This window comes from Synchiropus splendidus, chromosome 3 (genome assembly GCF_027744825.2).
Source record: "Synchiropus splendidus isolate RoL2022-P1 chromosome 3, RoL_Sspl_1.0, whole genome shotgun sequence".
Lineage (NCBI taxonomy): Eukaryota > Metazoa > Chordata > Actinopteri > Syngnathiformes > Callionymidae > Synchiropus > Synchiropus splendidus.
Window position 1 is genome coordinate 12908758 of NC_071336.1, and position 11470 is coordinate 12920227.

Sequence of the window (11470 nt, forward strand, 5' to 3'; positions counted from 1 at the left end):
CCACGTGGAAATGTTCGCAGCTAAAGAGGACACCATATTTAATTGTCGCACACTAATCCGTAACCGCCTGGAGCTGACTTTCCGTCCTGACTTAGCCATGAATGGAAATTAGTTCGCTGAGGGCTGGAGAATATCTAGTATTGTTCTTGGCCAGTGAGATGTTTTATGAACATCCAGTTCATAAAAGATCCACAGCGGACTTGAACTTTTAGAACGTTTTTTTTTTTTAGAACTGCTGATTTTAGTTTTTGGAACTCTTGAGTTCTCTGCAACTCATGTGAATAAGATGAATTTCAGTCCAACTCCATCACCTGAACAACACACTGACAGGTCAGTAGAGTGGTGGAAAAAAAGCTTTTGGACACCCAATGACCCAATCTTAGATGTTGTCATGACAAATCTGGGGGAAAAAACGTGGTTGCAGTATAACCACACAAACAAACACAAATGCTATTTAAGGTTTATTGTTTACATGAAAAACTAAACTAAACTCTTGACAGCTTGAACATGTCATATCAAAATCAACAAATAACAGAGAATGTGTTCAAAAGTGAACAAAAATAAATCAACCATCACATCCTCAAATGAATATTTAGCAGTCCTCACATTAGCACACAGAAGAATGGACAGGGTGTTGGACAGCGTGTGTGAGTGCAATGCCTCTTCCGCTGAAGTGGAGCATTGTAGTTCCAGCACCCAGTGCTCCTCCACCAGAAAAGAACCTTCATCTTGAGCTCAGCTTGTTGATGCAATTGTCTCTATATTGTGGTGCACAAGGCTTTGGATGAAATCTGGTTCCTGAACATGCACTGATGGAATTACAGATGTGGTGGGGATCTGGACTTTCCTAACCACTGATCCAGAAACTCGGTCGGGAAAAATGCTTGATTCAGCCAAGCGCTACTGCCCTGCTACCGAGGTTCAAAGTTTTCTCGGAAGGCCATAGATGCAGGAATTTTGCGACGTCTCTGGTGAAAGGATGGAAAATGACACATCAGTGGTGTGATACCGACTGAGCCACACACCAGCCTGATGTTATCGTCATGTAGAACAGACCTTGCACATGTGACGGCCTCTGTGAGGTTTGTGTGCTTTTTCCTACCCAGAGGAAACCAACACAAGCACAGGGAGACCATTGTCTTGGCCCAAAGTTCATTTGAAAGTAAGATTTCTGTCGGTGCAATTTCACATCACATTTTAAAAAATCCACAATCATATTTAACACTTCATGATAACCTTTACCTTATTTTAGCTTCCTACATTGTGCTATAACATATTTTTGAATGACATATTTGTGTTGAAACAGAAGTTTTGGATTTCAGTTCTGATCATACAAGTAGTTCTTGTATAAATATTAAAGAGTTTTTTAAAGGAGTGATGTTGAAATATTATTTCTCCCTATTTACTAATCTTTTCTAAGTGAACATTTAGTGATGAAGTGGGGATATTAGATGGAGGAGGGGAGTCTGTGCCCTCGCTCCTCCTTTTATTATTCATAGACACATCAGATGATGCAGGAGCAGCTCAGGGGGTTATCGCCACCAGTCGTGGCTTGTCAGGCAGCGAGGAGTAAACGGATTACTGTCACGGGAAGGAGGATTCATGGTGAGGAAAATTTTTCTTTAAATTGAATTGTAATAACCTTCAGTTATTGTGCTGATGTGAAGTTTTTTAGTAAAACATTGTTGGCCTTTGTGCTTGTCTCCTTCAATCTGTCCACATAAGTATGTTGCAATGTCTGAGCTTGGATGCACAGCTGCTGAAAAATAAAAATGATCCCTTACATTGAGGTACAAATGTAATTTTCCAGTGGTTATGATGGCGTGAAATTGAAACATAAGCTAATAAGCAAACGATATATTCAACTTTTGTGTTTCTCAGGTGCAATGAATTGACAAATAATCCCCCTCAAAGAAGTCAGCATGGAAGCCTCAAACGTTTCAGGATGCCTCGGGGAACGCGATCACGGAGGGGCTTTTAGAGAGCAGGGGATTGTCCGTTCCCCGCAAAGGAGAAGTCCAAATGCTAACTGCATGGCGGAGCCTAACTTTAACCTTAACCTAAACATGACGTCACTGAGAAGCCCCCACTGCAATCATGGAGGAGTCAAAGCAGATGATAAGAGCAGAGCTGCCGCTAAATCTCTGAACAAAAGAACGTCACTCGGCGGCAGGGAGGACTTGCCTCCACATAACAGCAAAATTCCAACCCTGGTGCGCTCCCCGAGACCGCAGTCCGTCATGAACACCATTGACTACAGGAGGAAATCCCCAGTCTCCAAAAACAATCCCACATTTAGGTCATATGAAAACCTGGACTGGAGCCAGCAAATGGTGGGGCATAGACATGAGTTCCAAATACGCAGTGCCAGAATCCAACATCCAAAAGAGGGACCATCGAAGATGAAACCTCATGCTGTGTGGACCTCTGAGATGACGGCGAAGGCGACTAGCAAAATAACACTCAGCCTCAAAAAGCATGCAAACCGAATGGAAGAGTTTAACAAAGAGGAGACCCCTAGAGATCCAAACCAGTCCAAGCACCACAGCCTTGATGGAGGTCCCAATTTATCCTCTTTTTCTCTCACGGTGATATGCGATTCGCAGCCCAGCAAAACAGAATCAGCAACCACGATCGACGAAGACTACTCTTCTGCCGTGAATCCTAATGTGAAGTGTGAATCTGGACAAGTCAATACCACGACCCTCAAAGTACAGTCTCCAGGTCAAAATTCAAATGAAACTGAACCAAATGCAACAGGTAATTTGTCTTCCGAAATCAGCTGCAGCTCAAAGACCGGCTTGAGCTCCAAAGCGCTGCATGGCCCAGACCACAGTCCGCATTCCAGTCCAGTCCCATTGGCAGGCTCTGAGGACACCTGCCAAAGCCCTCCTGGATGTAAGACAAATGAGGATGCTGCCCTTGGACCAGTGCAGTCACTTGAAGCGGCTCTTGAACAGCTGGGGCCTGGAAATGTTTTGCAGAGTTCATCACCAATTCTCAAAGAATTGAATTCCTCTTTGAGGATTTCCCCAAGATTTGGGTCAGCGGATCCAAGTCCTGGATCGGATCATTGTACAGGGCAAAGTCCCGAACTCCGGAGGAATCCTGGTTCTGCTGCAGGTAATCGCTGTCTAATACTTCCAAACCAACATACAATTCAAATTAATCCCCTGTTTTCCTGTTGCTAAAGAAAATGATGGTCCTCTTTCCAGGTTCAACCACTGACACCCATGGCAAGTCCAACTCCCCACCACCTGAAGCCGCAGCTGGAGAACGCTCACCTGCCATGGGGGACTCTGACACACGTGGGATCAGAGCCGGAGGAAGAGGGCTAACTGAGCCTCCAGAGACTATTAGTGGGGAGCGTTTTGCCTGCTGGAGCCCAGATGACAGGCAGATACTTCCCCTGAAAAAAACAGGCCACCAGGGAGATCTAAATGCCAACATCAATGGTACTCAGGCAGAAAGTCATGGGAGCTTTCCTTGTTCTTCCTCCTCGCCACGCCATCATTTCTCAGCTGCTCAACCAACCAGAAATCCTTCAACGGTGAGAAGAGAAGTGGATCTCAGAGACGTTGGAGTCCAGGTGGAGATAGATTTGGTTGATCGCTCTACTTCAACAAGTCCAAGTTTGAGCAAGAAAGACTCCTTGGTTCTCCAAAACAATGAGTCAAGTGGTGTTAACGCATCGAATGTGCCATCGCCATGTTGTGTACCAGGAAAGCCATCCTCGCAACATGTCTGCAAAATCGATATCGAGCTGTATGGAAAATCACCGCAACCCCATGCTCCGCCAGACAAAGCTGATTCTCTTCCAAATAGTTCAAACTCTATTGAGTCAGACCTTGGTAAAAATCAGAGACAAAGTATCAGCTCTGCTAGGATCTGTGAAGAAAAGAGCCTTGAGGAGGAGACTGTCCAGAAATGGCATCAGGAGAAAGGACACCAGGCCTTGGTGAGGCCACAGGAGGTGGCCTGGGATGAGCAGGGAATGACATGGGAGGTGTATGGAGCATCAGTGGACTTGGAGTCGTTGGGTGCTGCCATACAGTCCCACTTGGAGTCCAAGATTCGCGAGCAGGAAAAGCATATCAGGAATCTGAGGATGTCAGTCTGCTCATCCAATAGTCCCAAGGATAGCAAGATGAAGAAAAAAAGGAAAAGAAGAGGAAGGTTTCTGGGCTGTTGGACGAAATCAGTGCCTGCAGAAGACTGAAAGACTTCTCTGGGAAGATTCTAACACTTGCTGGCGGAGTTCTTCCGAGAAGCATGCTCTCACTTAAAGATGTGGACAGAGCTGGGTGACCCCTGAGCTGTAGCTAAATCTATAACACGTCAGTGCTCTGAAATATATGAAGTATTGCATTCACTCATTGAAACTGAGGCCTCGAACTTCTGCGTCCACTTCAGGATCTGGGAGATGTTTCAGCCCAGGAATCTGCGCAATGTAAATCCATTCTCATCCTCACAGTCTTGAGTGTGTTCCACTCCAAATGGTTCTCGCTCTGCCAGCGAGACGGTCGACCTCCCCGTCAATGTCCGGACTGATGATGTCATCTTCAAGTTTCTACAGACTTTTCTGGTAGTTGAGTGCTACTTCAAGTTTCATGAAACAATGTCCTCACCTTTAGAGGCCACTAGATGGCAGTGTCTGCGGCAACATCTTTGGCTTTTAGCAACTATTCCTATGAAACCTTGCATCATTTTTAAACAGAGAGCGCCACCTACTGTGCTCAAAAAATGAGGTCATTCACAAAGCCTCAATAACAGCCACAGCGGAATACTGCTCTAAAGTTGCAAAATTCATCCAAGTTACAAGTCAAAGTGAATAACTGACGCCTCAATTTATTTTGTACTGATTTTATTTACATATTTTAAAAGAGTTGTGTAGGAGCTGAAGAAGACTCTCACATCCTCATTGGTGTTTAATATTTCAGCAAATGCATTTTCTACAAAACGCACCACTGAGCACTCTTGCATGGCGCGTCACGGGCCACCATCATTTTGTGTGCACTCCAAACATTATGAAAAAAATTGCTGTGGTTTTTAATACTTGTAAGTAGTGTTCACTTTTATTGGACAAGCAGCTCATATAAAAGATAATTTTGTTGCATTGCATTTTGCTGAATTACTCACGCAATTTATGTCACTCTTATGTGAACAACAGAATCTGTCCATGTTTTATTCATTTGGTTAAAATAAGGACGCTGTAGTGCCTGTGATGAAACTCTTGACACTGAACTGAAAATCTTATTTCAGTTGGGATCTAGAATTAAGAATCATGTATCTAATTTTGACATTACATGTAATATTTCTGATTTTTCCTGTTATTTAAAATAAGTAAATAAATCATCATTCTGTAATTTTGTTTTCTTTTTCGTTCCTTGTTTTTTTCCCCCCTCAAATTTAAAATTGCTGGTGAAGCTATGCTTCTAACCACACAAGTAAAGATGATCTTGAACACAGTAGAACTAACGTGAAAGACTGATGGAATACAGCCGAACTCTATAATAATAAGTGTGATAAAATACACCAAATAATTTTGCATGATTTATTGACAGCACTGTAGTGTGCATCCCGTGTTGGAAAAAGTCCTCAGTACAGTGTGTTAGTACGAGCCCTATTTTTGACTTGGCTTGGCGCCGAAACATTCCACTTGGGTTTGGCTGACGTCATGACAGCGCACATTCTGATAGGCTGTGCGGGGAGCAACGAGCGCAGCCTGCTGACCGGCCCCTGAAGGCACGAGCTCTGTCGATACTGCGCCAGCGGCGGGAAAAGTGAGCCAAGGTGAGTGTTCCCAGTTCACATTAGAATGACTTAAGTCCTAATTGTTTCCTGAAAAATCTGACTTTGCAACAGTGACTTTGATCGTTTCTTACTTGACTTAATAAAAATGAAAGACTTAGTAAATATGAAAGTATTATATACACAACTTCAGTTTGAATCATCATTTGGATTAGTGTTTTAAAACCACGAATTTGCAACAGATATAATTACCGAATTGTTTTTATTAATCTGAATGGAGTGAATTTAACTGTTTTTCATTGTACAGATATTACTGATAAAACAGTAATAATCGCAGAGGTTGTTATACAACAAAGTAAACAATACAACAAGATTATTTCATGTTATCTATTTACTTAAATATCTTTATTACATAATCGATATATTTCTCTCACAGTTTGGGGTTAAAATGTTGTGTCTTGAATCTTGAACTCGGTCATGGTGTGAGTGGACTGCATGTAACACATCCGACTCAAACACCGCAGGGGTGGGCCGCTATTTATGGAGTAAACAGAGGAGTGTTAGACAATCTTAGTAAATGTCAAGGCAAGGGTAACCTTTGCCGATTATCGTCGTGATGAATGGGTGTGGCAGTGTAAAGGCATACATCTTTAAGTGAAGGAACTTCAAATTTATGCGAGCCGAAAGATGTTTCTGACAATCCACAGCTTTCATCTGAAATGGCATCATCAGCGCTGATGAACTTGCTGCACCGTGGGCGACTTACCGTCAGCCGTCAGACCCTCCTCAATGTTCTCTCCTCGTCGGAAACCTCCACGGACCAGGTATGTTTCAGAACCCTCAAAACATTTATGGAAACTTCATGTGTGTGACGGGAACTTGCAGGTCAGCGTGGGGGTGATGTGTGGACTTGTTAGCCATCGAAAAGCCAGCGGGACTCCACGCTTGGATAGAGCTGTCACTGGTCGCCCGCTCACCTGGGACTCCTTCGGCATCTGGGACAACCGGATAGAAGAGCCCATCCTGCTGCCCTCCAGCATCAGATATGGAAAGCCCATCCCGCAGGTTAACTAGGATGAATGGATGAATGATTTACAAGTAGGTGAATGCTCTTGGATTATTGCAGCTTGAAGTATCAAAATGTAGCTGGTCACTTGTTAGCGTTCTCATATCTAAGTATCACCTTAACCACATGGATGTCAGCATGTATGAGCTCACCTGTCTTCAATCCCTGAATTCCTCAGGTCAGTTTATCTCGGGTGGGCAGTGCCTCAGTGCTGGGTCTCAGGGAGCAAAACGAGGACCGTCTCCGCATCGCCCGTATCCATGACAACGTGTTATACTTTGCAGTTTTTGATGGTCATGGCGGCCTGCATGCCGCGGACTACTGCTACACCTTCATGGAGAAATTTATCAGGTACTTACAGTGTTATGACACCAATGCTGAAGTGATTTGTTTGACACTGTTTTCTCTATGCAAATTCACCTCTAAGTTTAAATTTATCTTCAATACATTTATTGAAAAAACAGAGATGCTTTGGAGGATGAGGAAGATTTGGAGAAAGTTTTAGCAAAAGCTTTCCTAGACACTGACAAAGCGCTTCACAAGCATCTCAGCTACTTCAGTGATGGTAAGATCTAGCTGAGTTGCGGGACTTTAGCATTGTAGCCTGAAATGCTAACCCGTGTAAATTACTCCTGACTTTCCTCAGAGGCCTTCCTGAGGGCCGGCACCACGGCAACAGTCGCCGTGCTGCGCGATGGTGTGGAGCTGGTCATTGCAAATGTGGGCGACAGTCGGGCGATGATCTGCAGGAAGGGTCAGGCTAAAAAGCTGACCAAAGACCACACGCCAGACCGCAAGGATGAGAGGCAGAGGTAAGTGAAGCCAGTCTGTGTCCCTGGTCTTTCACTGTTATAGAGACTTTGACCTGTGGATCGGGATAAAAGAGGTCAAACAGGAAAACATTTTCAAACAGGAAACTAATACAATAATTATGACAATGAAGTAATGAATATTGGAGCAAAAGCAAAAGTAGCGAAGACGAAAAAATACTCCCTGAACACAGTACAAGCTGAGGAGAGGACAGAAAGAAAGAATCGCTTCACTTCTTGCAACTAGCACGGAAACAGAGCGGCCCTGTGGGTTTTGTGCTTCTCGGGTCGCATCCCTCGTGAATAAATAGACGCTCAGTTATGTTTGACGTCTTGGTTTAGGGTCTGAACCTCGCTCTAGGAGACTCCCACAAACCCGAGATGCAGGTCACATGATGCATAAAACAAGATCACATCTGCTATGTGCTGCTTCCCCTCAGCTGATCGTGTTATGTCACAGCGCTGCGCTAATTTTAGTCCTGTGCAGCAAAAGAAAAAAGTCCAAGAGTCTGGTGTCTAAACTTACACTAACTACTTAGTTATTATTAATTCATTCACATACAGTATTTTTCAAGAATCATTATTCTACTCATCAGAATAATAAGACATCAAGACTAGACTTTTTGGGAAATCACTCATCATATAGTGGAGAAGAGTCACTGAAAAGTGTTCTCCTCAAGTTATCTAGTCCAAACTCATTTTCAAAATAAAACCGTCATCATCTGCATTTAATAACTTTACTGAGGACCATGGCATCCCGGGGGCCTGGATCAGGGTCCTGTATATTTCTGATGCTCATCCAATACCTGTTTGGGGAAGACATTGCTAAAAAAAAGCATCAGCAGTTTGTGCTAAAATATGACTGACTTGTCTGTCCTCAGAATCCAGAGGTGCGGCGGCTTTGTGACATGGAACAGTTTGGGTCAGGCAAACGTGAATGGTAAGCTTGCAATGACCCGCAGCATCGGAGACTTCCATCTAAGATCCAGCGGAGTCATCGCTGAGCCAGAGTTACAACGGACCAATGTGAGTGTACTCTGAACTCCTGAACGCCTCATAATGAAGTATGGTCAGTTAGTAAGACGTCACTGCCATGGTCTTCGTCTGCAGATCCAGCACGCCAACGACTCCTTCCTGGCCCTGACCACAGACGGCATTAACTTCCTCCTCAGTGACCAGGAGATCTGTGACGTCATCGGCCAGTGTCAGGATCCTACTGAGGCTGCTGATGTCATCACTCAGCAGGTACTGGAGACTCCTTCACAGCAAATGCATATCGAGTTGACAAGTGCCTATAAGTCTTTTGAGTGTCTTGAACTGTATTTGTTACTGGACAATGATTGTAATATTACAATGCTGACTGAAAGCAAAGTGGAACAAAATATATGTTTAATATGTAATACTTAAAATATGTTTAACAACTAGAATTGCCCCTATATATTGAATTTTTTTTTTCTGTACTTTATTTTAGATGATAGGAAGACATATTTATAATGTCATTGGTTAACTATCACGGTTCATCATCTGTTGTGAGGTGTTTTCTGCATTTGACATAAAAAATGTTGCTTCTCTGCTTTGAAGGCAATGCAGTACGGTTCTGAAGACAACTCCACCATCATCATCATACCCTTCGGGGCCTGGGGGAAACATCAGAGCGCCAGAGTCAGTTACAGCATGAGCAGGAACTTCATCTCCAGTGGCCGATGGGTGTAGTGGGCACTGAATCACACTTTGGTTGTCAACATTAGTGATTCATTTTCTCATCCTTTGGAAGACCCATATTTCAAGTGTAATCATGATACTCCATGGAGAATGTGACGTTTTTTTTTCTTTCAGATGACATTTTATTTTGTCTTGTTGTCTTGCTCCATTCTCGAAAATGGGGGCAGGTGGTCTTTTTGGATTTAACCAAGTCATTTTCATGAAAGAGAGATTGTTTACAACATGAGTGTAGGAAAAATGTCTTTAATCATACAAGTTTTTTCCCAACTGCCTATTGGTATTACACCCTAAAGTGCACTTTGTCAACCATGTATATAGACTGTAAGATATAATGTACATACAGATTGTTCTAATGTCAAGTTTAAATAGGTTCTCAATGTAGACCTCAAAGTAACTTCTCAGTATTGTGATGCTTTCCTAGAAAACTAGCATGACGTGCTCCTGGCTTCGAGGAGGAATCTCCAAGGATACAAACATATTTGTCATGAAAGTAAGGTTTAATTTTTCCGTCACAGTGTTAGAACACCAATAAAAGCCAATCTTGTTTGACTGTATTTGTCGTGTCTGCCTTTCTGAGATGAGGTTTGACAGCCCTGGAGTAAAGGGATTCAGAGACAGCAGGTCCTATGACTCATAAACTCAGGATGAGCTGCAACTGCTTCAAATGTGCACACAGCATCGAAGAAATCCCCAACTTGAAGAGATTGGAGAACAACAAAACAATATCTCATCCTATCAAAACAGCAGATGCATGCATGCTCATGCGTAAACAACATATTTTCTTAACTTCAGAACAAGGAAAAGATTAATGGTTTCAAAAGTTCTGACGATAGTCAGGAGGCCTTTGTCCACGAGTTTCGCTCAGAGTACCAAAAGCACTAGATATATCAATAACAGTGATGGCAGGAGCGGCACCAGTGGCAGCAGCAGGAGAAACGCCTGTGGCAACAGTGTCAGCAGCAGCGGTGGAGGCAGAAGTAGTAGCAGAAAAAGTGGCATTGCGTCATGTACACACGTGAAGTAAATGGAGAGAAGGGTCAGCAGGAGCAGTATTTGGGGTGTGGAGGGCTGCGGAGGTGGAAGGGCAGTTTGCGGCGATGCCTCTGAGGACGGTGCTTCTGATGGTGTTGACATTGATTTGTTGTTGGGCACGCTGGTCGACTGACCTGCAGTAAAAGGAAGTCTAAAATTCCATCATGTGACCACAAGTGGACACGAAGTAGAACTTGACCCAGTGAGCCTTGTGACTGCCCGGGTGCAGTGAGGTCACTGCGTTGTCAACGGATTTTTCCACAACAAGGTGTGGTTTCTTTTGCTCCTCTCATTCCCTCAGCAATGTGCTACTACTGTTCAGGCCTTCGCTGTGAATATGGAAAAGTGAGGGGGAAGAAAAGCACACACCTGGAAAGAGAAGTGCATTTTGGAAGTCAATCAAATAACATGTATTTATAGTGAGTATTTACTAACTTAGGCAATATAGGAGCATGAAACAACAATCTCATCAAAGCACACCCGAGCGCTGATGCCATGACTGTGAGATCAAAGTCAAACTCACAGGATTCGTCTTTGAAGCAAGTCCTTTGAAAGTAGAGGGAAATATTGCATGGCATTATGGCTCAGTCCATCGTGGCGACCTGGCAGAGCGGTGAGGCTTGCTGGACTCACTCTGATGTCACAGGACCAACGCCTGCTCAGTGAGTATAATCGGAGCAATGATTTAAAGCCATGAGATATGATTTGCAACCCGAGTTCTGATGCCACTCTTTGCATACAACGTGAGAATACATTTCCTTATCTAGTTTTGTGCATTGGTTCTTTGTATTTGTCCTCTTACCCTCCACAACATGTGGCGCAGTACAGGGAAGAATACACTTTAGGACTGAGTCACTGGTTTATTCTGACACATGTATTTTTAGAATGAACTGTATGTATTTTGTGTTTGAAGTTAGTGAATTACACATTCCCTTACTCCTTTTGTTCCAGTTACCAGGACCCTATTGATTATAGGGCACCCTCATGCCAAGGGTCCACCCTCAACATGATCATCTTCAAGGTCCTCCACTTTGTTAACCATGTACAAATTTGAATCCATTTGTGATGGGCTTGACTGTGTAATGAGTCT

At 43.5% G+C, this 11470-nt stretch overlaps 1 protein-coding gene across 1 annotated transcript; it reads left to right on the forward strand.

Moving 5' to 3' along the window:
- Positions 1–3452: 3452 nt before the first annotated feature.
- On the forward strand, positions 3453–9595 carry LOC128755946 (protein phosphatase 1K, mitochondrial-like). Its single transcript, XM_053860058.1, has 11 exons — positions 3453–3550; positions 3826–4110; positions 4516–4585; positions 6459–6575; positions 6637–6816; positions 6996–7168; positions 7282–7382; positions 7464–7629; positions 8508–8652; positions 8737–8871; positions 9208–9595. Exons 1-11 carry the CDS (start codon positions 3453–3455, stop codon positions 9337–9339), a joined length of 1602 nt encoding a protein of 533 aa, XP_053716033.1. The 3' UTR covers positions 9340–9595.
- The last annotated feature ends 1875 nt before the right edge of the window (positions 9596–11470 follow it).